The 25,147-nt window shown below is 28.6% G+C and overlaps 1 protein-coding gene across 1 annotated transcript; it reads right to left on the reverse strand.

Annotated features, from left to right (window-relative positions):
* Window positions 1-207: 207 nt before the first annotated feature.
* LOC129981338 (uncharacterized) lies at window positions 208-22,372 on the reverse strand. Its single transcript, XM_056092133.1, has 2 exons — window positions 22,198-22,372; window positions 208-1,419 (listed from the first exon to the last, which is right to left on the reverse strand). The coding sequence occupies exons 1-2, from the start codon at window positions 22,208-22,210 to the stop codon at window positions 935-937; spliced, it is 498 nt and encodes a 165-aa protein (XP_055948108.1). The 5' UTR covers window positions 22,211-22,372; the 3' UTR covers window positions 208-934.
* Between the last annotated feature and the right edge of the window lie 2,775 nt (window positions 22,373-25,147).

The following is a 25,147-nucleotide window of genomic DNA, read 5'->3' on the forward strand; positions in this document are numbered from 1 at the left end:
GTATTATTTAAAAACATGTTTATCAAAGGCTTTTCAAAGAAATGCAGTAAGTAATGATACTGAAATATTTTAACAGTTACAGGTTGTATTTAAAACAATGAAATAACAGAAAATATAATAAATAAATAATACAAAATATAGGTTAACATTCTTATTATTAAGACTAATAGATCATCGTTTTTATTTTGTTGATGACAATATTTTCAACTTCGTTACAAAAATTATAAAAAAAGGAGATATGAATACTTTATTTAGTTGTTGAAAGTATATGATACATGAAAGAAAATTCAAAACTAAATAAAAAGTGTTAAATATGCTATTAAACGCTGCCTTTCTAAAAATTAAACGTTATTAAACTTGAAAAGTACATTTTCCTATACTCCAATGCTAATGAAAATCCGATGAAATTAATAAAATATTAACGGCAAAGTAATTAATTGTGCTACAATAAAATTAAAAATTCCTTGTGAAGGCAATTGATTAAAAATATTTAAATAACATAGGTTAAAAATATTCAAATACTAATAAATAAAAAGGAATTGCTTATAATTTTTTACGCATTTGTAAACAGGTTGCTAGAAAATCCAGGAAAATTTTGATCTCCAAACAAATTACCTCCCTAAGGAATAAGAAATTATGAAAGATTGTAAATAAATTACTGAGCATGTTTTTTTAACTCAAATTTCCTTCAAACACAAAGACTGTGAGCTGGATTTGGCAAGTATTCTTTCCTATCATAATCCTGTCTATTGTCTCCATTCTCAATCTTGAGTTAGCTCTCTTTTATTCTTTACTTGCATAAAAATTGTGCAATGTTGTCAGACATTGCGTAACATAAATAATTGCTTAATATCTTATAATGTCGAGCAGTTTCGTGCATATTGTGTCAATTCTAATGCAGTAGTGTTCATTAATCTTATACTTTGATTTATTACTACATGTACTCCGGATCCATGAATTGAAAAGTCGTCTCTTCTTTTGATACGAAAGTTGAAACTTCTTTTACAACGTGTCTACCTTTGCTCAGATCTGATCCATCAATATTGTTAGCAGACAGACTTCTTTTCTGTCTCGAGAACCAAAGTTTGAATATCTGTTCAATAAAAGGGTCCAGTTTCATGGTCTCGGCCTCTGAAACTTTGGGAATTTGTATCTGGCAGTTCTTCTCCAAACACGTGGCTGCTTTGTAGCTTATATTTTTTGGCAAATCCGTCATATTTAAACATGCCATGAGAGCGTTTTTGTAGACCATGGCATCGCAGTCGTAGCATTTTGGATCGTACGATGAGGGATCAGTGGAATAGCAGCATATGTGAACAACATCCGTCTGTCCGCCCGATACAGTATTTAAGATGACCATAGAATATGCTGCGATGATGCCGGTGACGACGAGAAAGCGATGCATTTTCAGTGAGTGGTCTGCAAAAAACACACAAGTATTTCAGAATGTAAATAAAAGAAAGTATAACACAAATTCTGTCATTAACTTATCACCTGTTGCATGTTATTGAAACTCCAGAAATATACTTCAAAAAAGTGATTTCTTTCCCACCCTATTAAAAATTCTACGAAATAACCTAAGAAGAAAATGAGCGTCATTTTAAATAATCCAAAAATTAATGCGATATCAATATTTATTCGAATTGTTTTTTAACAAATTACTTAATCAAAATATCATTTTAATGTATCTTTTTAAAGTGCATTATAATTAAACTAGATTTCAAATGATTTGATTTGTTCTGCTCGTTACTGCCAAATTGTTAAGATTTCAATGGTGTAAAAAATTAAGTTTTTTTTTTCGAGTAAGAGATTTACGAACGAAAGTAAAATTATTAATTTATTATTTTTATTGACTCTAAACCTATTTGGTCTTTCATATGCTTTCTGTTCCAAATTATTCCTATTGGTTTAGTTTTTTATATTAAATCCATGAATCAAAAGCCCATTTAAAATAGAAATTGGATTATAGACAAAGTTGTGACTCAGGGGAAACTCATCATCCGACAAGAATTTAAAAATACATTCGCGTGAATTTCACTATAAAAGGATGCTCTGCTAATATTGATTCCCCATAAAATTTTCTCGTTATATTCTTTAAAAAATACCTTGTACTTTCTGCTATCAGCATTATCCTATCATAAAGTTTACAGTGGATATATAATTTATAATGTTATATTAGAGGGGGCTTTTGCTCATTTATTTTATTGATAAAAATTTACAGGATACAGTAGCATTTAACTAGAACACAGCTCGCGTTGCACCCTTTTCGTTCCTCCATTAAGGTCAAATAAATGATATAATGAATACACCTGGAAACTGTATAAATGAATTTAACAAAGAAGTGGAATAAACGGCTTGATACCAGAATTTCAAATTATAAATTATTCAAATTATATCTATATCTACCTATATATCTATATCTATATCTATATATATATATATATATATATATATATATATATATATATATATATATATATATATATATATATATATATATATATATATATATATATATATATATATATATATATATATATATATATATATATATATATATATATATATATATATAGATTGATTGATTGATAAATAGAACTTAGTGATATTTTTGAAATTCCACTTATGAATGTGTTAAATAAAAAGTAAAACACAATGTTACACAATGGTAAAAATTTCAAACCAATATCTGCATTATTTTTGTGTTTCTACTTGTTTTCTACTTTCAATGTTTTTATATGTATTTAATTTCCTCTCATTTCTTTTTTCAAAAATTGGCTGTTATACTGCCATTTCAAATCAAACTCTTTCAGAATAGGATTTCTTTTCAATCTGCACTTGTGAGCAAAAAAAAAATGGTACGCGTTAACTGAAGGCCAATTTTTTGTCGCATGTGAATATATATTTTTATTTTGTTATACATAAATGTTATGTAAAAATTTTGTTTGTTTTGCAATTCATAAATTTTATATTACTTTAGAGGAATTTTATTGTCTTATCTATAGATATTTAGTTTTATTATTTATAAGTTTTGCTACATATAGATTTTTTTTATATTATTTTTCATTTTTTATATTAATTTTTTGTAACTTAGATTTTTTCTATTGCCATTTTTTTCTTATTTTTGTAAAAATTATTCAGTTAAACATATAATCTCGTAAATCTTTAAACGTGATATGAAACAGGATCAAATAAAGATGAAACATTACCAGATAGCTTCACTTAATTGATAATGCTCTAGCATTTTCATACGATGTAATGCTACTTATATTAATCCAATATCTAATTTATGTCTAATAAGGATTTTTTAGAAGATTAGTGCTGAAGATTTGTATATCAGAAATTATGCAGTAAGTTATGAACTGGATATATATTTCCCCAAATAAAATATGTATTATCGATAATCTATAATTGAGGAGAAATTTAATTCGTTTTTCCCACCATGCGATTAAAACAGTGTAAATTATTAACACATCGGAAATAAAACATTTATTAGTTTTTATTAAAAATGTGCATTGATAACTATTGTTTTTCTCTCAACATAATACTTTTTGTTTTTGTTCAGCTACTACTGTTTTTTAAAGCATTAAAATAGTGTTAGCAATGAATGAAAAAATCACAAATTTTTTTATTTGTGATTCATTGTACGAAAGTGTTATAGAAATACATTCCAGTTTCTGTTTAATTCCGTTGAACTGAAAACTAAAATATCAAATTAAGTCAAATTTAATTCCAAGTCTTTCATGGAACGGTTTAAAAATGTAAATGATGCACACGTTTATCAATTTACACTCAAAAAATGTTTATTATTTACTCAAATAATCGGCTGCACGAGAAGTTTCAATCATGTTTTATTTAGTATCCTGAAATATGTTGAACATATTACTGTAGAAATGTAAAAGCAAAGTTTAATAGCATGTACAGGATGGATTTGACCAAATCTTCCAAATGAAAAAGATAGAAGAGATTGATAGAAGAGATCACGTGGATGATATAACACTAGTGCAACCCATTTGCAAATTATGGCTCATAAAGTGATTATGCGACCAGAACGTCATTTAAAGTGAATTTCTGAGAGATCTTCATGTAAAATAAACACATATTTAAAAGAGAATGAAAACTCTTATAAGATATACATTATTTCGATTTAAAGCCGAGCTAAGAGCACCGAACCCTTGGCGAAGTGCAAAATAAAATTGTCACCAAAATCTTTAAATATTGAATACCGCAGCTACTTTTCTAGATACAGTTTTTGAAATTTGCGAAAAACTTGTCCATTCCTTCAGCTTTTGAATGAACCTACAATGAATTTTACCTGCTATAGTTCAGAAGAAACCTAACCATTAACTTATAATGCATCACTGAAATCCGCATTCAGCCAGGAAAAAAAATATATAAAAAACTTCGACGGGGCATTGTCGCTTCTGATTCTAAGATTCTAACATTAAACCTGCTGTTTAAGTTAAGTTTTAGAAAGTAAATTTAAAGCTAAATACGAAAAATAGTTTTTTCATTAAGTATTAAAGGCAATGAAAACAAATCGACAGATATTTTCGTATCCGAAAGAGCTCTTATTAGTGGATTTGCATTCATCCCATTTATCCATCATCCATTCATTTAAGGACTTTCTGATGATTGTGCATTTCGATTTGACTGTCGATTTCAGGGCAAACGAAAAACTAAATTTCTTCTAAACTCGTACGATTTATTGTACGCTCATCGGAAAACTGTTGATATGGGCAAGTGTTTGGTAAATATGGCATATAGTTGCTACAACAGTATTTACGGTAGTAAACATTAGATTATTTTGGCGACATTTCGATTTTGCATTTTGCAGAAGTTTTGCAGAGTGTAGCAGAAGTTTCGGTGCCTTTAAATCCAGGTATTCTGATGAAAATTATGTCATCTTATAGAATATTTCTCATTCTTTTAAAAGATGGGCTTATTTACAAGTAAGTCTTTTAAAATGTGGATTTTTTTCGATTGTTTACACAATCTCTTTATTCCCCATAACTTTCAAATGAGCTTGAATTAATCTTTCTAGTTTGGTAGATTAGGCTAATCTTATAATATAACTTACATATATGATATAATTTTGTAACTAATAGGAGGATAGACCTCTAGCGGCGATAGAGTGAAACAAGAAGTCCACCTCTAACCATCGGAAATGGATCGTCGTTAGGATTTGCCTAAACTGCTTTAAATATTAATTGTGTTGTATTTAATTGTTTTATGATTGCAAGTCATTAGATCTTGAACATAATTTTGTTTAAGCTATCTGGCGTCTGTTATTCTTAAATAATTCAGTCAGAAATGGGCGCTCAACTTGGGACAACCATTTGAAAAATTGTGTTGCAAAATGCCATCTTTATCTGAAGATAAAGTAGACTATTTAAATAAAATTTTGCATACATTTGAGAATTTTATGCAAGCACCATAATAGTTATGTTTTGTAAAGTTATTCTGGAAACGCTAATATTTAAACAAACGTACAAACGTGTGCCGTTCGTACATAAAATAATTTAGAAAAAGGATTTTAGAATTCTATTAACAAGAAAATTTTTTGCAAAAAGAAAAACTTAAATCTGAATATTAACAATTAACAGTTAAATATAATAATGCTTCATTAATGAGATCTAAGAATCTTGTATACAAACGTGGACATGCATAACTAAAGCGTTGCGTGTTTTAAATGGTGAGTAATAAAATCTATTTCTTGCCTGCAAATCCGTGAACACTTACGTTTACATCAAGATTCCTAATGATTCTCTGTTACTTATCTGCATCTTTTGTTCATACGCGAAAAATTCCAAGACACAGAAGTTTATTTTCTAACTTACTTATGATTTTTGATGAATATTTATAACTGAACTCTTTCATCTAATGTAATTAATTTTTCATAAATAAAAGAAAAAAAGGCGTGTTTTGTGTTGTTGTTGAGTATTAGTTTAAAAAATTTGTTGAGTATTGGTGATGTTATTTTTCTTGTCTATATCTAATTGTTAGTATGCAGATGTTATATTAAAATGTAATTTACGTTTCTATTAAATTCATTTATTTTCAGTCCTGTATTTAGATTTAATTTCTATTGAGGTTTTTTTTTTGGGGGGGGTAGTTGCATATTTATTTTTCTTACGCACTAAAGATACATCGATGATGTCAGACTTTTCTCTTGATTATCATCGATTGTTGTTTTTAATTTATTTACAGGAAAATAAGATTCTTACTCTCTTTCCAATGTGTTTCTACACGGATAATTGCTTATACATAAGTGACTTCATGCATAATATTTTTTTCTACTTTCCATAAAGCCATGGAAAGTCCAATTTTCATCTTACTTTCTAGTATATATTATGATTATCCTAAGAAATCATGAAAAGAAAAAAAAAAACCATCTTTCTTTTAAAAGAATGATCTTCGTTGTTTTCAGATTTTTCAATGTCTTTATTTTTAGTTTTATGTCGAAACCAGTGTCTAGATTTATTGCGTTTTGCTTTGATAGGTCTCAGACATCTCTTCACTTAATCGATATTACTTTACCAAACTCGAAGACGAAGACAACATGACAACATCTCGAAGTATTTTGACATTCATTTCAATAAATTGTCGTTGGAAGTTGCTTAAATCGCATTTCTGGAAAGATAGGGTTCTTACTTTTTCAGTATATTTTTTGCAGTTAAATTAATGAATTTAATATTAGTTTGGCTAGCATCTCAAATCAGTCATATATTGGAATTCGAACATGCATTTTGTGAGCAGTAAAATTTCTTATCATATAATCAGACATATTCAGGATATGAAATGAATAGGATGAAATATTATTTTCTTGAAAATATATATAAAAGTTCGTGAACGAATAAATTTGATAAATATATATGAGTTTTAGAACAACAAAAAAGAGAATAAAACGTAAAAATAAAATTTCCAATTCGTTGTATGTTGAATTCCATATATAATATATATTCCCATGTGTTCAATATATTTCCACTTCAAATAATTCTATTGTAAACTAATTCTTTCAAATTCGTATAATATTTTGCAGGACCCCAAATTCATAAATAGATTGTGAAGGAACGTAAAAAAAGTTTGTCGATATTTTATCGATGAATAAAATATAACTGATATTGATATTAAGACAGACAAAAGAGGCAAATTTTCTTCCCTGCAGTCACTGTTCGAAAAAGGTCTTATTTATTTTGGACGATTGTAGGTGATATCTATTCACAGATTTCCCCATTAATGCAAATCTAGCCATTATAATTGAAATGATGCCATAGGACAGGGCAGTGCAACTCTCTGCTGGGTAATATGGAAAAGTATAAAACAGAAATATAGCGAAATCCTCAGATGCTGTCTATCATTGCCTTTCTGTATCAAATGCAAATCTAGCCACCGTACTTACAATGATAGATAGGCCAATGCTAACATTGGTAGATTTTGTGAGTGAAAACAAAATGATGATGAAATACTAATGTTTAGGACAGGAATTTACAACATACGGCACATGTACCTCTTGTGGACATTACTTTTGGTGTTACATGCGTTGTGTCCTTAGTTACATTATAAATATATATATTGGCGACAAAATAGATGTTACTAGAGACTTCGAGAATTTCAGAGATTGATCCAATAGGAACCGAAATACACCTGATTGGTCAAGAACCTTCTCTGCCCGGAAGGCTGGCAGAGAAGGTTGTGAGTCGGCAGTTCGATATAGCTAAAGCGCGGAGACAGTGGAGCAGACGTTTGGTGAGGCTACATGAATTCCCTCCTTCTGCTGAATTCTGTCTAGCCGTTTCGTGTTCTTTGGTTGTTATTGCTACCGATTATTACTTGTGGGCTACAGTTTGCTGTAGTGTGTTGCCTGTCTTCGTCTCATCTGTATATATTCGTTGTCTTTGTGTTAATGTCTTCGTGATTAATAAAAGTTGTCGTTCATTATTGAGGCATGTTGATTGTTTTCACACCTTACCCCCACTACAAGCTATCCCGATGACTTTACTATATATATATATATATATATATATATATATATATATATATATATATATATATATATATATATATATATATATATATATATATATATATATATATATATATATATATATATATATATATATATATATATATATATATATATATGACTATATATGATAACTTATATATATATATATATATTGGTTGAAGCAGAATGGAGGTTTGAAGGCATAGACGATACGTTGTAATTTTAATTTCGTTTTATTCTCTTCCGAGTGGCAGGCATGATTATTTACAAGAAGGCGCAGCCGACACAAAAGCAGAAGTAAAGAAGAGGGAAGGAAGGAACGAAACAAATGATCACTAGTCTTATATAACATGGGATTTCCGGCCAAAGCGTCAATTCAATGCACGTTTTGACCTTTGACACCTTGGCAAGGGCACCGAAGGAATAACTTTTATTTGATACGTAGATTGATTGTGCAGTCATTTTTACACAGCTTTATACATGGAATGCTATCACGAAATAAGATAATATTTTACTATGGGCTAAATTAAGATAAAGTTTTGGAAATTAATTTGGTTAAATAAAGAGTTTAAAATATCATTAAACACACACACACACACACACACACACACACACACACACACACACACACACACACATACATACATACATATATATATATATATATATATATATATATATATATATATATATATATATATATATATATATATATATATATATATATATATATATATATATATATAGTATTTCATGAGGTAAAACATTTGTAGATGATTTTAAAAATTATGATCTATGATATATTTGATTAAAAGGAACAGATGAATTTAACTATGTAAAAAATAAATATAAGACACGTTTCACTCTGAGCCTGAATCACGCTAAATGTAGAGCTAAATATTGGAATAGGTTTCTATGAAATAAATTCGTTTGTTACATAAATTCTTACCAATACAAAACATTTGTTGTCTTATATTATTACCCAATGTTTACTACAATATATAAACAGTGTGATTATATTTTATCTTGATGTCAAATATTTTGTATTCATGTATTATTGTACAATATAAATTTAAAATACTATAGTCTTTATTTTTAAGCATTCTAAATTGTTACAATATTTTGATTCTCAACTGGGAAATGCTTTTATAATAGATATATGAATTTTTTTTTAATTCTTTGTTATGCTTTATTAAAGTTGAACAGTTTGGGAATCCTGAGCTTACACTCTACTGATAGACAAATAGAAGAAAGAGTTTGACCATCCAGTGCTTTTCTTCTCTGATTAGTGCCGTTTCTCCTAGACGAGTATGTCAGGATAGGGCAATGAAACCATTTTCCGGATGAACCCAAAGGAGCTATATATTTACTTGCAATGAGAAAGGAAACATTACTGAGTATAAGTTACGGCAGTTGAACTGAAACAGTTCTGCTGGCCAGCATCTTACCAAACTTCGGTTAAAGGTTAACTCCGTTTTTCTTATTTTAGTATCCGTATTTAGTATCTTATTTTAGTAGTAACTCCGTATTTCTTATTTAGTATATTAATTTAAAATCTAAATGATGCAGTTCTAAAAAAATTCAATCTAGATTAAAATCAAAATAGATTTTGAAAAAGGAATACAATTGAAATAGTTTTGAATTGAAACTAACTGGCACATTGATATCCATTCAGTCGTGACTGTTTAAATGCCAACGCCGAGTAAAGCAACTATTTGATACTGCTTTATAATTGGCGTGTCAAAGATGAAAAGTTGTTAAGATTTCTTGGTATAATAATCTATAATAAATTATCGCTAAAGAAATTCAAGGTAAAATTAATTGAAAGAATAATTGTTACCTAAAACTGGTACAGCCATATAAAACTTTTGATATAATGAAATGATGGAATATCTATCTTCAGTCACGAGAAAGAATGTAAAAGAAAAATTTGAAAACAAGGATTTCATAAAAGTTAAAGGGTCACTTTAACATATATCAATCTCTACTTATAATAAAGCTCAATGTGTTTGTGTGTGTGTGAGTGTTGCTGCTCTACAGGCCAGACTGTTCAATCTACAGCTACCAAATTTGGCATGTGCATACTTTAGAGGCCGGTAATGTGCACCTAAGAGCGACTATTTTAAACTTTTAATTAAAATTTCAATTAATTAAAGATTAAGAGAAATTTAGGTGTTTTTTTGAGATCTAACGCGGAAATATTAGAGCACAAAATTGATTTTTGCTCCAGTTAAAGCTAAAAGAATTATATTCTTAATGATATCAATTCTTTAACCTATAAATTAAATCTTGATTTATAGCGAATTTTTAAAGAAATGTTTTGACTACATTTTTCCAACTATATATTTCGCATAAAATAAAAATAAAATTTAATTAACACGAGCATATTAATGGGAAAAAATATCCTTTTATCAACAAGTTGCATTGACATTAATAGAAGTTCAAATTTAAAAATAAATCAACTATTATTCCAAATTAAATATATAACAGTTTATTAATTATCTATATTATTAATTCAATAAAACAGTTTAATTTTAGACAAACATGGTTTAACATGGATAATCACTCTAATCGGCGCTAATTTCGGGCATGCATCTGCTAACAAATTGCTCTAAATGAACTAAATAATCATATTTTATGTGTCTTGTGTCAGCAATGTTCCAATGAATTACGAATTTTAAATTTTTACATAGATCCTCTGCTCTTTGAATCATATTTAACAAAATATTCTTGAAACACCAATATTTTAAATTAAAATAGCTACACTCCAATAAACTAAATCAATCACTAAAACTGACTAATTTATGAAATTTGAATATCTCTTCTATAAAAACTGGCGATTTTAGACTACTTCATCGACTATCTCAAAGAAGATACGCCAATCTTCTCTCAGGGTTTCTCAACAATGATTGGCCTATGATTATGAAAATGTTGATTGTTCTAAATTTGATAGATAAAAAAATAAATTGGTCTGATAGAAATGTTTATCTATTTATTTAAAAGTTGAAGCGTCAAGAGTATTTCGCAGAATAAGATTCTTTAGGAGAAAAGGATCGTATAAAATGTAAACTTCATAATTTTTTCATAAGTACATTTATTGACTGAAATAAAATAAAATATTTTTTTCATAATTTAAATATTTTGAAATAAAACTAAAAATTGAATTTTACGATGAATCAGAGAAATTGTGTTGAATAATTCTTTAAGATATTATATAAATTACGAAAATTATTCTGCAGTGCATATACAACTTTAATGTCGAACGACTCTGTTTTCAATTTTCATATTTAATAAAAAAAGACATTGTTGGTTTCAGTGAAAAATGTTTTTAATGCAGTTGCAGTTTAACGTTTCTACTTTAATTTAAAGTTGAAATGTTATGTGCGCTGACAGAAAATTAAAGAGAGAGATAAGTAATGCAATGAAAAAAATTGTTTAAGACTTACATAATAGTATGACTAAATTATATAACTATTAGAAACTGATGGTTAAAAATATTTTTCAGAAAAAAACCATTAAGAGATCAATTTATATAAAATATTTAATTGAAAATTTTAACGATTATTAATACAGGCGAACCGGCTGGTTGCCAAAGGCAGCTAGTAACATATAAACATCTTTTTAACATATAAAAAAACTTTTATAAGTCATATTTTCGATTGAAATATTAATTAAATAATTTTTCCTACCATGTTATCGGAATTTAAAATAATATCAATGAGATTCGCATGCAGCAAATAAGTATGAAATTATCCACTTTTAGCCTGATAGATTTAGCCATGGGTGAGAAACTACTCATAACCACCATTATTTTAAAATTAGTAGAACCGATGTGCACTTTAGAAATGAATTGGCTATTTATTATTGGGCCAATCTGTTGATCTGTTTTGTATCCTCCCTACACTTTTCAGCGGAATTAAAAAAAAAATGGTCTAGTTTTTTCTTACAGCTCTTTAAGAAGGTAATCCAACTTCATATGCACTATGTTACATTTTACATTAAATCATATTTTAAATTGCTTCTAACTCTTAGATTTTCATTCGCTTCTAATTTGCTTCAATTGCTTCTAATTCTTAGATTTTCAATTACTTCTAATTTACTTTAATTGCTTCTAGTTCTAAGATTTTCAATTCAATCTAATTGCCTTCAAAACAGCATGCCCGACGCAGAAGATGCCATGAAAAACCAGTGCTTGAAGACTTTTATTATAACACGAATCAAGGAAATGTCACTACGGACTTGCAAATGTCATCTAACTGCTTTGTTCTATAAGTAGAGAGTATTCGATAGATCTCAAAGGAAATCTGTCATCAAAATACATATCTGACGAAGAGATTCGATTTGATCCTCAAATAACAATTTACTGCAATTGTAATACCGAAAAATAATTATTGATTATTCTTTCAAGGTAAATTAAATAAAACGTTTCAATATTCAGCTACATATATAATCAGTATTAAAAGCCTAAAATTTGCGGTTATCTATGATAAACTGTCTGCAACAACACGTGAAACTAAATGGCACATTTATCGTTATTCCAGAGTTTATTTTTATGGTTTCCTTCTTTTTAAGTACAATGATCCATAAAATTTTAAAAATGATTTGTTTCGGAATAGGGATATGATTTATTCATTCTCCTTATAAATCTTCCTAAAATGCCTGATATTATCACAGCTGTTAGTAATTATCTCATATATCAGTGTAGCACCATAAGAATGTCAGAAGTGTATTAATTAATCCTAACAATTTGTGCTAAATTCCATTTTACGAGCAAAATTAATCTTAATTTATCACCCACTTTTATCAAATAATGGGGGGAACTATTATATTTTACACAGTCGAGATTTCAAACACTTTTGAATTAAAAATCATTTAGAAATGAATAATATGACATCACAGTACGTCCGTCGTAATCGTCGTCCCGCCAGAAGTGACAGTTATTTTAGGTATGACCATATGAACAGTTAAAATACACGATAATTTATGTAGTAATATAATTATAGTAGAATTCGAAATGCGCACCCATACATAACAATTAGTTCTCATGATTAATCAATCAGGATAAATTATTCGATTCTACAAACATATTGTACATGAAATTCAAATGTTCAATTTAATACTCATTTTCTTAACAACAAAATCTCTGTTTATTTTATTTATTAAAAAAATGTCTACGTAATGCTGAAAATGTGTTACTTCAATTAAGTGAAGTATATTTCATAATTACAATGGGTGATTTATTTATCATTAAGTCCGAAATAAGCATTCATTATCAAAATTTTGATCGCTAACCTTTCTAATTGCTAAATCATTCATAATTCATTATTTCAGTTCATTCTAGAGTTCGATTTAAACTACTTATTTAATATAAAATTTTATTTTGAATTATTTCGTATAATTCAGGCATAGACAGTTAACCATTCTATCCCTCTAGACACCAACAAATGTTAGAACGACATTGACTCATTCTTACAATCTTGATTTATTTTCTTAGTAATATTAATTTAAAATTCTAAATTTCCACAAAATACCCTGCATACTATTAAGAGATTTTCATGTTTCGTTATGGCTAATTTCTAGTATTTACTGGACTTCGTTTCATGCAATGGTGAGTCGTTGCTTCGTATTCGATAAGGGACACTGATTTCAGCATCGATTTCATAGTCACTCATTCACTTTCCTGACTTACATGCAAATATTTAAATTTTCCTTTCTTATCTAATGGGTGCCTGGTTTAATTGAAATGACGGTCAGATTATAGATAATCGATATCAGCATCAAAAGTGCGGGTTCAGCGAAATTTGTTTGAAAATAATGTATATTTCTGCCTAATAGATTTATATGCGCTGCCGTGACATATAAAAATACAGAATTTAACAAAGACTGAATCAAAAGTATTTGTTCTCTCTCAAAATAGTTGGCGTTTGATATGGAAACTGAAAAATTTAGCAAATCATTCGATCTATATATTGTAAACCAAATTACATCAAATGATATTTCAGAGTTCTTAACAAAATAAATATTTGATGGGTACGAAAAGAAGTTCTATCAACTAAATAAAATTTTTCAAATGATTTCGGGAATTTTGGAAATAACCGATTTAAATAGTATTATATAAAACCAATAGCGAAATGCTTAACATATTTCTTTGATTCGTTTAATATATAATAAACGGAACTTAAAACTGTAAGAATTCCCCAACATTCAAATTCTATTTATTAGTAAATATTTGATCATTTACTTTTTCATAACCCCTATCATTCGTCAAATTCATTTCCTCGTCACATTGATTTATTTTGTTTGCCAATTTTCTGAAAAAACGGCACAGCGCTACATAATTATCTAACATGTCTCCTTCCATACATAAGAATGCCAGAAGTGCATTAATGAATCCTAACAAATTATAATGTACTGCACTTTCTTAGAGGCATTCATTTTCATTTACAAAAGCTTCCACTTTCGTTTTGTGATAGTGAAGAGATTCACAGTGGCGGACTTTCTAATATTTATGAGACTTCACCTTCATGCCATGTTGGGCAGATGTCTCATATTCGATAAGCAACACTGATTTCGGCATCGATTTCTGGGTCGCTCCGGCGCTTTCCTGATTTAACTTTGGGTATTTAAACTTCCTTCCCCTCTCCTCTGCAGGTGATTATCTTAACCATTTCTGAGAGACTTCGGTGAAAGAGAAAAGTAGGAACATAAAATTCTTCAGCCATCCCCTTCTGCTTCTTCATATCTGCCTAAGTTTAAGACATTCTTTCTCTAAAGGACGCAAGTGGTACTTAAATTATTTCGAAGGACAGCACTTATGGGACTTGTTGAAGATTGATTTATAATTGTGTATGCTTTCTATGACATCCCATTTTTCCATGATATATTTATATATCTTCGCCATGTAGGCACCTAAGAAAATTGGCTGATGCGCTTTTAATCAGTTGCCTTCATTTGGTATTTGTTGTTTTATTGAAACATTTTTAAAATGAAAAAGGAGCCATCCCATTTTAAACTCTCTATATGGTTTCAAACTTCTTTTATTAAGTTCATTAGTTTATAGTATGGGTGCATATTAATATCTATATATTTTCTTATCATTAAACATTCCCGCCATCTTTTGCAGCTTTTAATATTATTTATATGCATTTTATAAATTTAATTCATTTTCTGTCAATAATATTGTTTACTTGTTAAGGTATTTTAAATTTTTTTCCTTCCAAAACGTATTCTTGTAAGAATGATTATAAAACTGTTACCGAACGTTTCTAAATTATTCACGTGGCATACGTGTATGTAAAAGGGATTATGCGATTGAATCTCTAAAATTTAATATTTCTATTAAGGGAAGTATGGAAGTAGCAAAACAGGTCAGAATCTACTGAATAATCCTGAACGCTAGTTTTTTCATTTTTAACATCCAGATCGGTAGACATATTTCTGTAATAAACATACTCACGTATATTAACTTGATTCGAATCCCAGTTGAATGACTTCATTCGAAGGGATACTGATTTAAACATTCAACATCTGTAAACTGCACCAGCAAACTAAACTTTATCCATGTTAATAAGATGAGGAGTATTTTGTATGCAGGAATGACTTGAATGGATAACCAATGCTTTCAATATATTTGGCATTTAGTAAGTACGTTCGATGACAGGATAGTATTTTCTCAAAGAATGTGTAAGTTAGAAAAAAACAAAAAAATGCTTGTTATCTTTTCAAATCACAGGGAAATCTGGCCTTTTTGAATACCCGGAGACTTTTTTTTTACTTCATTTATCTGTAAGCAAGTTCTAGTGTTAAAATGGAACAGGGGAAAATGGATCTAGGGCCGGTGATTAATAATTCCCCAGATTTGGAAGGTGAGGTGAAACACCTAAGTGACAGTTGTGTCAGTCCATCAGTATCTTAGAAACATCTGTTAGAATATCATCTATACTTCTAGTGAAAAAGAAAAGTTTTAAAAAAAAGTGTGCGCAGTATTCAAAACATTGCTTAATGGGGGATGTCAATTTAAACATCGGAATTTAGCACAATACTTTTACCCTGTTTGTTATAATCAATGTTGTGCGTAAGAAATTTGCTTTCAACATGTCATACAGTCTTTTTGTTATGAAATATTTCATATGGGGAAATGGAGTAAATATTTCGTATTCATATATGAATAAAATTATCAAGCAGAACTCATCTTTTGTCTAATGCTTGGTTTTTCCCAATGTTGGGAATGATGTGAATATGTACTTTCTCTGAATAATATGACCATAGAAATAAAATGGTTGTATGAACATATATTTTTTGACAACTCAAAATGCCAATATCGATGATGAAATGATTTCTGGTTTTTTTTTACCCTTCAAAAGATTTATTCGATTAAAAATTTATAATTCCTTTTGCATGTAGTAGCTTTCCCACACATTTTACACTCTACCATAATAAGTTTTGGTAAAGAAAAGGCTATCATTTTCTAGATATTTGACATCAGAATTTTAACGAGTCTCCGAATTTCATACCACCTTGGCTCCTCTCTTTCTAAATCTCTCATACATTAAAGAAACTATGCTTGAAATAACATATTCCTGACTATTAATTCTTGATAAATCCTTTGATTTATTGAAACATCTTTCTTTTCATAAAAACAAGCGAAACGCAAGCACGCGCTTTTAAAAGATATTTGCTTTCAAAATGTCAAGTAGCCTTTTGTTATGAAACCAGTCGTATGTGAATGGAGTATAAAACTATTGAAGCAGTAACTTTATCTTTCTTTCTCTCGATGTTTGGTCGATCATCATCCACATTTTTTGTTCAATCACACGGCCGGAGAAATAAAATTGATTTACGAGCGTGTGTTTTTAAGAAAAGATAAAATACTTACATGGATGATGAAATGATATCTGTTTTCTATCTTTGGATAGTTTGCTCATATTGTCTAGAAAAATTATATAATTCACTTGCCATCAGTAGCATGTATCTTCTTTTCGTATCTTGCTTTTTATATCTTCTCATATACGAAGCAGACAAAGAGAAATTGTAATCTCCGAAATGTATAATTTTAATGAATTTTTCTGGGTCTTTAAGATGACATGTACTACAGCTTTGAACAGTCTAAATGGTATCGATTGATGTCATTTGGTATGTAGAATACGTCTTTGTGAAACCGTGCCAATTGTTTTGAATTGAACTAATCGTGAAGCGTTTTCAGACATCTTTGAATCCAAAAGAAGCAACAAAAGATGAAGTAAATGAAATCTGATATCTTGTCTTTATCACGAAGTTATTGATATTTATCAATACGAATTTTTTAAAATTTGGCCACTCATATTTTATTCTCTTGTATACGAAATGTAGGATAAGTATTGTAATCAACAAAATATTTGAATTCAGAATTTCGACGAATCTAAAGGTTTTGAACCTTCCCTCAAATATATATATATATATATATATTTGTTTGTCTATGACAAAGATAACTCAAATCGCTCTGAGCTGAGGCGTTTCATTTGGTATATAATCTTTAAAAACCTACAGGTTCCCATAAAATTATAAGCGAAGTGAGTCTCCCTGGCTTTTTGAATATATTTGAAGCATAGACACCTCTCAAATGCAACAAGGGATGGACTGAATATCGATCTGTGCTTTCAGATGTGTTTTATGTGTTATAACTAAAAAAAGAATGAATTAAATATATGTCCCTTGGAATGTGATTTTGTGTCTAAGACTGTAATTGGTACGTGAAAATTTTGATTCCAATTGGATTGTAAAAAACAGTTCAATACAAAAATTCGATCTTCGGATACTATTCATTGCGTGTCAAGTATTAATCGCCAAGGATGGCACAATATATTCAGTAAAGGAGCCAAATTTACGCCAAAGGTTAATATTTTATCATTATTGTATGTCAATGCAATACAAGCCGTTTTCTGAATTATCTAATGTCCATAATTTCATGCGAGAGGTGGGGTGGGGATAACTTTTTTGCTTATGCGAAAAAGTTTTGGAGACACTCCTCCCATTGGCTGAAAAACTCAAATAGCTGGATGCAAGAAATTCGGGGATTAGTTTTCTTGCCATGATTGAAACAGATGTTTGAGCTGAATCAGTCAATGGTTTAATCATCGCCGGACGATCCAATACAGGGCACGGGAGCGTGTTAACTTAAAAAACGGAACAGTCAGACGGGTGTGATTTAAAATGTATACTTCATTTCAGAATCGTAGATGCTTATAGAATACAATTCATCGACTTCTAGATTGTATGTCCGTTTATTCATTGATGTATATGTAAATACGGCAATGGAAGAAAAGCGATGATCTGGATGAATGAAATTCCGTATGCGCTCTCGACACCAGCCCAGTGGCATAGGTTTCGGAATTCGGACTTATACGCTTCGGCACGCATACGAAAAATTCGGAACAAGCCTTCTGCTTGATATGAATAAACTATGTTGAGAATTAAAAATTTGTAAAATTGCAAAAAAAAAATAAGTACAAATAAGCAAAATATTATCGTATACTTATCTCTAGGCAATCGATATCATAACAATGAATGACTTTTGAAGCTCCAGATATTGCCTTAATGATGCCGTAGTTACGTGAAAAATGTAACTGTGCATATTATCTAGCATCTTATTGCACATTGTCATCTTCCTCTTACATCATGGAGCAGCAGATATGAACTGATTCTATTAAAATTGGACACATATCTGAATTTTCTCTTATATCATTAAGTAATACAAAATTTCGAATCCGTTTTTTTTTAATTAATTCATGATTTTAGAAAGCTTTAACTGATTTTTTTTTTTAAATTTTGTTACAACAAAGTCTTTTTACGAATGGTTCATTTATCCTTACATTAGATTATACAAATTGAAAATCTAGATTTAGAAATGTACAAATATTTCCCATGAGATTTTTTTTCAAATGATTTCTGATAAACAGTTTTTAATTTACATAACCAAAAATGATTTTTTAAAAAAAATATTGATTTCTTCACTAATAAATTTTGAGATTCTTTTTTATTAGATAAGATACGAGCGTAGCTGCAAAATACAAAGGATTTAATAAAAATTAAATGAGATTGGTATATTTAAACTGCGTTTTTCGATAGTACGCATTCCTTTGAGTCAACATGAAATGGTCTCAAGGCTTGTGCTAAAAAAAGTGGCTATCATGGACACTAATAAAAAGATTAAATACGAGAGAAAAGGACTAAAATGCTGTTGTAACTATTTGCATTATTCTTATTTCTGGATTTAAAATTATTGAGAGTTGCCAAATTGTATCAGGGCTCACATTAAATGCGCTTTAATGCTAATAATGCATTACTGAATAATAAATAAACAATTTATTTCAAAATTTTCCTGTCTATTATTTACAACGAAAATGTGCTCGAAATATATATATTTAATATTTGAATAAAAATGTATATAATAATAATAATAATGCGATAATGTATATAATAATAATAATAATGCGATAATGTATATAATAATAATAGTGCGATATTATTGACAGGAAACAATAACGCTCATTAGTATAAATCTAATAATTAAATCAGTGAAAAATATTGTACAATATACGTAAAAGTTGGTTACAATTTGAGAATGAAACTATATAGAAAAGATATTGGTATCACTGTAGAGCTTCTATAATTAACTTATATATAATAATTTTAAAATGGTGAAAAATTGCTTATCTTTTGAATTTTAATAATGTAGAAATGGTTAAGTGCCATAATATGTTCTGATGTTAAGGAGAAAGGAAGTAAAACAAATGTTATTAATTAAGAATCAAAATATAATCAGTCTTTTCATAATCAGTGCTTAACTATCTAAGTAGTAAACACCCGCCATACTTAGGGTCTTTGTGTGGTCCAACGGCCTGTAAAATATTTTGAATGATTTTTCAATATACAAAAATTCCATTCTATTTTCGCTCTATTATGTGAAAAATTGTTATATTAAATTACAACAATATGTCTTTATATCTTTACATATTTGTAAAAATTCTTACTTAAGAATTTATTTCAATGACATTTTGAATTAATAATTTACATTTTGCATTGATAGTTCATAATTTTATTTTGAAAAATCGTAGCAGCGAAAAATTTCTTTAACTCATATTTAAGGTCAGAGTAAAATCGCGATTCTGCAATTTTATCCGATATACCGAATTTGCTTATGGTATTAAGAATGCTGGATACCTTTTAAGGTGTTAGATATTTCAAAAAGAATTAAGTTGGCTAAATATAGCTCAGCAAAAAAATGTGCATGATTTTTTTTAAAAATTCATTTTGATTTTTTATTTTATTTATATCTATAAATTAATAAGAGTTTTTGCTACAGTGGTAATGATATTATTTTAAAAAAATTATCGCTGTACATTTTTTAGCAATTTTTAGTTATTTTCTTTTTGTAATGAAATGTTTCATACTATGAAAGGTTTCCTGCGCCCTTTTTTCTAATATTGATTTGCTTTTTTACTAGTCAAATTAATTTAAATTATAAAAAATGGAATTAAAAAATTCGTTCCTACTATCCAGAAAAAATAAATTCTTCACATTATTTTATTTTAAAATTATATTTTCATTCATTTTTTGAATATATGGAATGATTTATAAGCTCTTTTTTATAAATTATTTTATGAACATTGATCTATAGATGCCAAATTATTAATTTAAATCAAAAGTTCAAACAACTACAACTATTATAAAGAAAAAAAAATATTATATCGTTTTAAAATTCTAGGGGATTTTAAAGCAACTGAACTAATTTCTTAAAAAGGAATTAGATAAAGGAATCCGAACATACTATCTCGATTTTAATTTTGTAATGAATTTTAATGAAGAAAAAAATTTGATTCTCCCACAATATCTTTTAAGCCAGTAAGATTTGATGCTTTATTTTCTTGAGAAAGATGAAATTATATCGAAATTTAAAAAAAAAAGTCATTGAATTTAAAAGTAATGAATGCAAATAATACTAAAAAATAAATTTATTTAAATTATCAGGAAAAAAAATAATAAATCATTTCTGCGTCAATAGATCTCTTTGTGTATGAAACCATTTTACTCTGCGGCAAAGTAGAAATAACTTTCTTCTTTCTTCTGATAATTTGCTTCGAAATGCTAAAACAGTATTACTCCTTTAATTTGTTCTTAAAAATAGTATAGGATAATGTAGTATATTCACAAGTCTTATACATAAACAATGATATTTATAAAAATTTTTTAATTAAATTTTAAAAATTTTAAGTTAAATAGTTGCATTATAAGTAATATATAAATCTAAGATTTCATCTGCGAAACAATACTTATAATAATTTGGAAACTATATATGTGTAAAAAGCTCATAATATGAAGAAATGACTAAAAATAATCAATATTTTAAAGATACATCTTTTCTAAAATGGACATTTTAAAAATTTATCATTGTTTTCATCTAACAAGAACTCAAGAAATTTTAAGATGGTTTGAAATTTTTCTCTCCTTATACAAAAAAAGAACAATGCCATAAAATGTTTGTTATAATGAACATTTTATGACATTGCTTATGAACTAATTTTGGGAACTAAAGTTTGGGGAACTAATATATATCATTATTTTAAAACTAAATAAGAGTAATCTGTTAAGTTTAGTTTATTAACAAATGTTTGAGACGCAAATGATTTATACTTATGCATTTTTAGCGTTATTATTAAGCATTTATTAATAACATACTTTATTTACTTTTTTGTTCACCTAAATTTATTATTTTTTTTCTCGAAAAACTATTAATTTCATTGAAATTCTATGATTTTTGTTTATTAAACTTTAATAAAAATTTAAAACTAATCAATTAGAAAAAAAATTCCAGTAAGCTCATTTACTGTGATTTGCAATAATTTCAATATAAAAATGAATAAAATTCGTAATAATTGCCCCCGAAAATCCGAAATGAGATCTACTATTTTAAAGAAACTATCGAATGATTTGAAATTTAAATAATCATTAGTTCCCTGGAATTCTATAACAGAATACAATTTGATGAATGCGTTATCACTGTAAAGTTTTTTTTTTAAACTATTCCTAAATTTATTTCGCTAACAAATATTTCGTGAACGTCAAATGAAATCTGTGAAACGAGTACGATTTCTTTTTTATCTTTATCTCAAAATAAATTTAGCAGATAGAAAAATAATATACATCTGACTCACCTCGTCTTTTCATTATTATGGAAAAAAATTCCTACTAGCGGCGGGTCTCTTCTGTCACTTCATAGCAGAAAGTATAAGCTTTATATAGAAAATCTCATATCCTTCACCTTTGCCGGATGCAGATTTCATTCGGCAACAAAATGGCATTGAATTCTTTTACGGTTGAGCGCACGCGTTCTGCGATCCGCTCGGGGTTAGAGAAAATGAACTACTACTCATCTTCATTGTCTTTGTTTCCCGCCATTTTTTAGGGAAGTTCTACAATTGCGTCAGTAAAGCTACAGCCTGGACAAGAGAGTTAGTTGTTTATGGTGTTTCTGTCATGAGGGAATGGGCTATGAGCATTTTTTATGGCTGTTGACATTCATAGACCGTTTTAAAATCTTCACTTGCAGCCAAAAATCCGTGCGATGATGTACTGTGATATCAAGGTGAAAGCGCCTTTATGGAGAGTGGATTAACAGAATATTCCACCGAATCGCCGCGCAGAGAGAATATATTTTAAACTCGATTCGTTCTTTTCAATTAAATCTGTATTTTGATATTTTGGAAATTCTTTTGTATGTGAAAAACTAACAATCTTGTTCGTAGCAGAGAACGCGCTTAAAGATAATTAACAACCACCCTTAATAGAACACAACATTAAAAATACACCCTCGCACACCAAAAAAGAAATAAAAAAACTACGATTATTATTAAAAATGTTGTAATTTGTGGTTTGCAAAACACAATACCAACTTGTGATTTTATATAATTAAATCTTTGGTAATGTCAAATTGATTAGACCTTTTTTGTGTCGGATTCGATGTAATCACGTTTTTTTTCCCGTGACTGGGTTTTAGATAAGGGACCATTAAAATATGAGACGAGTGATTCAACCTCCAAAATCAAAAATTCTCCAATAAATTATTAATTTATAATTAATAAATTGTAATATTACTAAATATAGTAAACCGTTTTATATCACGGAAGGTCCATTCAATACAGCACTGAAACTTTTCTGAGCGAAACAGACACTTTATAGATCAGTCAGATCAGTGTAATGTTCATTTGTATAATGAAATTATTTCCAGAGTAGTTTAGATCACATTATTTGAAAATCATGCTGGCATAATGTAGTATAGTAGAAAGGTTAGAAAATGTTTGTACTTATTGTCATATAAGTAATGTTATTAAAATCCCAGTGTGGTGAGATTAAAAGAATGTCTTTTAAAAATTCCTCAGATGTTATTCCATTTTTCAATTGTTTCGCTTTGAATGGAAGTAATTTATAAAGCATAAATGAATAATTGCTTAAAATTATCAAAAATTGAAAAATAATTTATTGCTAAATTTATATGCTGTATGACGAAAGAAAAATTACTAAAAATAAATATTTGCTATTCTTAACCATTCTCATCTTGAAATGCGATGGGCATCTGGTCTAAAAGAAAAATGCTACCTATACCAATGATTTCTACGCGTGTGCAAGATCTTGGCCTCTAAAAATTTAATTAGTTTTGTAGATATTCGCATTAAAATTTTATATGAAGAGTAAATGCTCGAATAGTTCGTAGTAACTATAGAATTAGTCGGGTATATAATATAAAAAATTTAAAAAATATTTAAAAAATAAAAATTTATAATATTTATCATTAGTTCAAAGATTCTAACTGAGGACCTACAAAGAGCTTAGAAAATGCGCTGTCATTATACCTATCAGGCCATTCGTTCCTTAAAGTTAGATATTCCTAGATAGGAATACAATGAGCCTCTTGTCTAAAAGCACAATACTATGAATAGGGCGATTTCTGCGCATGTTCAAAATCTTCAGATCGAAAAGTTTAAATAATTTTGTAGATATTCATCGTAAAATTTTATTTTATGAAGAATAAGCTATTGGAATTATTCGTAGCAATTGTAGAATTAGTCTGGAGAGTAATATTCAAATTAAAAATAAATTAAAATATATGAAACTATTCGACGTTCCGAGATCCGAGGATCTGTGAAAACGTGGTTGTTATAACCATCAGGCCATAGGTTCTTCAATAGCCACTTAAGTCTAGGGTTCCGTAAACAATTAATTATTATACCTAGATAAAAATGCAGTAGGCCTCTTGTCTAAAAGCACAATGAATGGCGACAATTTATCTGCATGCGCAAGATCTTGACATACAAGAATTAATTTTATAGATATAAGTAGTAAAATTTTATTTTAAGAAGAGTAACTATTGAATATTTCGTACTATCTGCAGAATTAGTTTGGAGAATAATATACAAAATAAGTATATATATATATATAAATACATAAAACGGTTCAGCGTTCCCAAGGTCGAACTGAGGATCTGTAAAAAGAACAGTAAAGGCGCTGTCCTTATAACTATCAGGCCATACATTCTTGAAGGGCATTAATATGTGGGGTTCCATATATAATTAATTATTCCTAAATAGAAATACAATGGGCCTCTTGTCTCAAGGTGCAACAATGCTCTGAATAGGAACAATTTCTGCGCATGTCCAAGATCTGGACAAGTAAAAATAATTAATTTTATAGATATACGCTATTAGATTTTGTAGATATTTTATAGATATAATTTTATAGATTTATAGTAAAATTTTATTTTAAGAAGAATAACTATTGCAATATTTCGTAGAAATTGCAGAATTAGTTTGAAGAATAATATACAAAATAAAGAAAGAATAAAAATATGTAAATCGATTCAGCGTTCCTAGATTCGAACTGAGATCTGCAAAAAGCAAAGTAAACGAGCTGCCTTTATGACTTTTAGGCCACACGTTCTTCTAAACCCAATGAGGTGTGAGGTTCTATAAACAATTAATTATTCCTAGACAGAAATACAATGGACCTCTTATCCCAAAGTGCAATGCTATGAATAGGAGGGATGCATGTGCAAAGTGTGGACATCTGAATTAATTTCATAGATATTCGTCATAAAATTTTATTTTATGA

This window comes from Argiope bruennichi, chromosome 8 (assembly GCF_947563725.1).
Source record: "Argiope bruennichi chromosome 8, qqArgBrue1.1, whole genome shotgun sequence".
Taxonomy (NCBI): domain Eukaryota; kingdom Metazoa; phylum Arthropoda; class Arachnida; order Araneae; family Araneidae; genus Argiope; species Argiope bruennichi.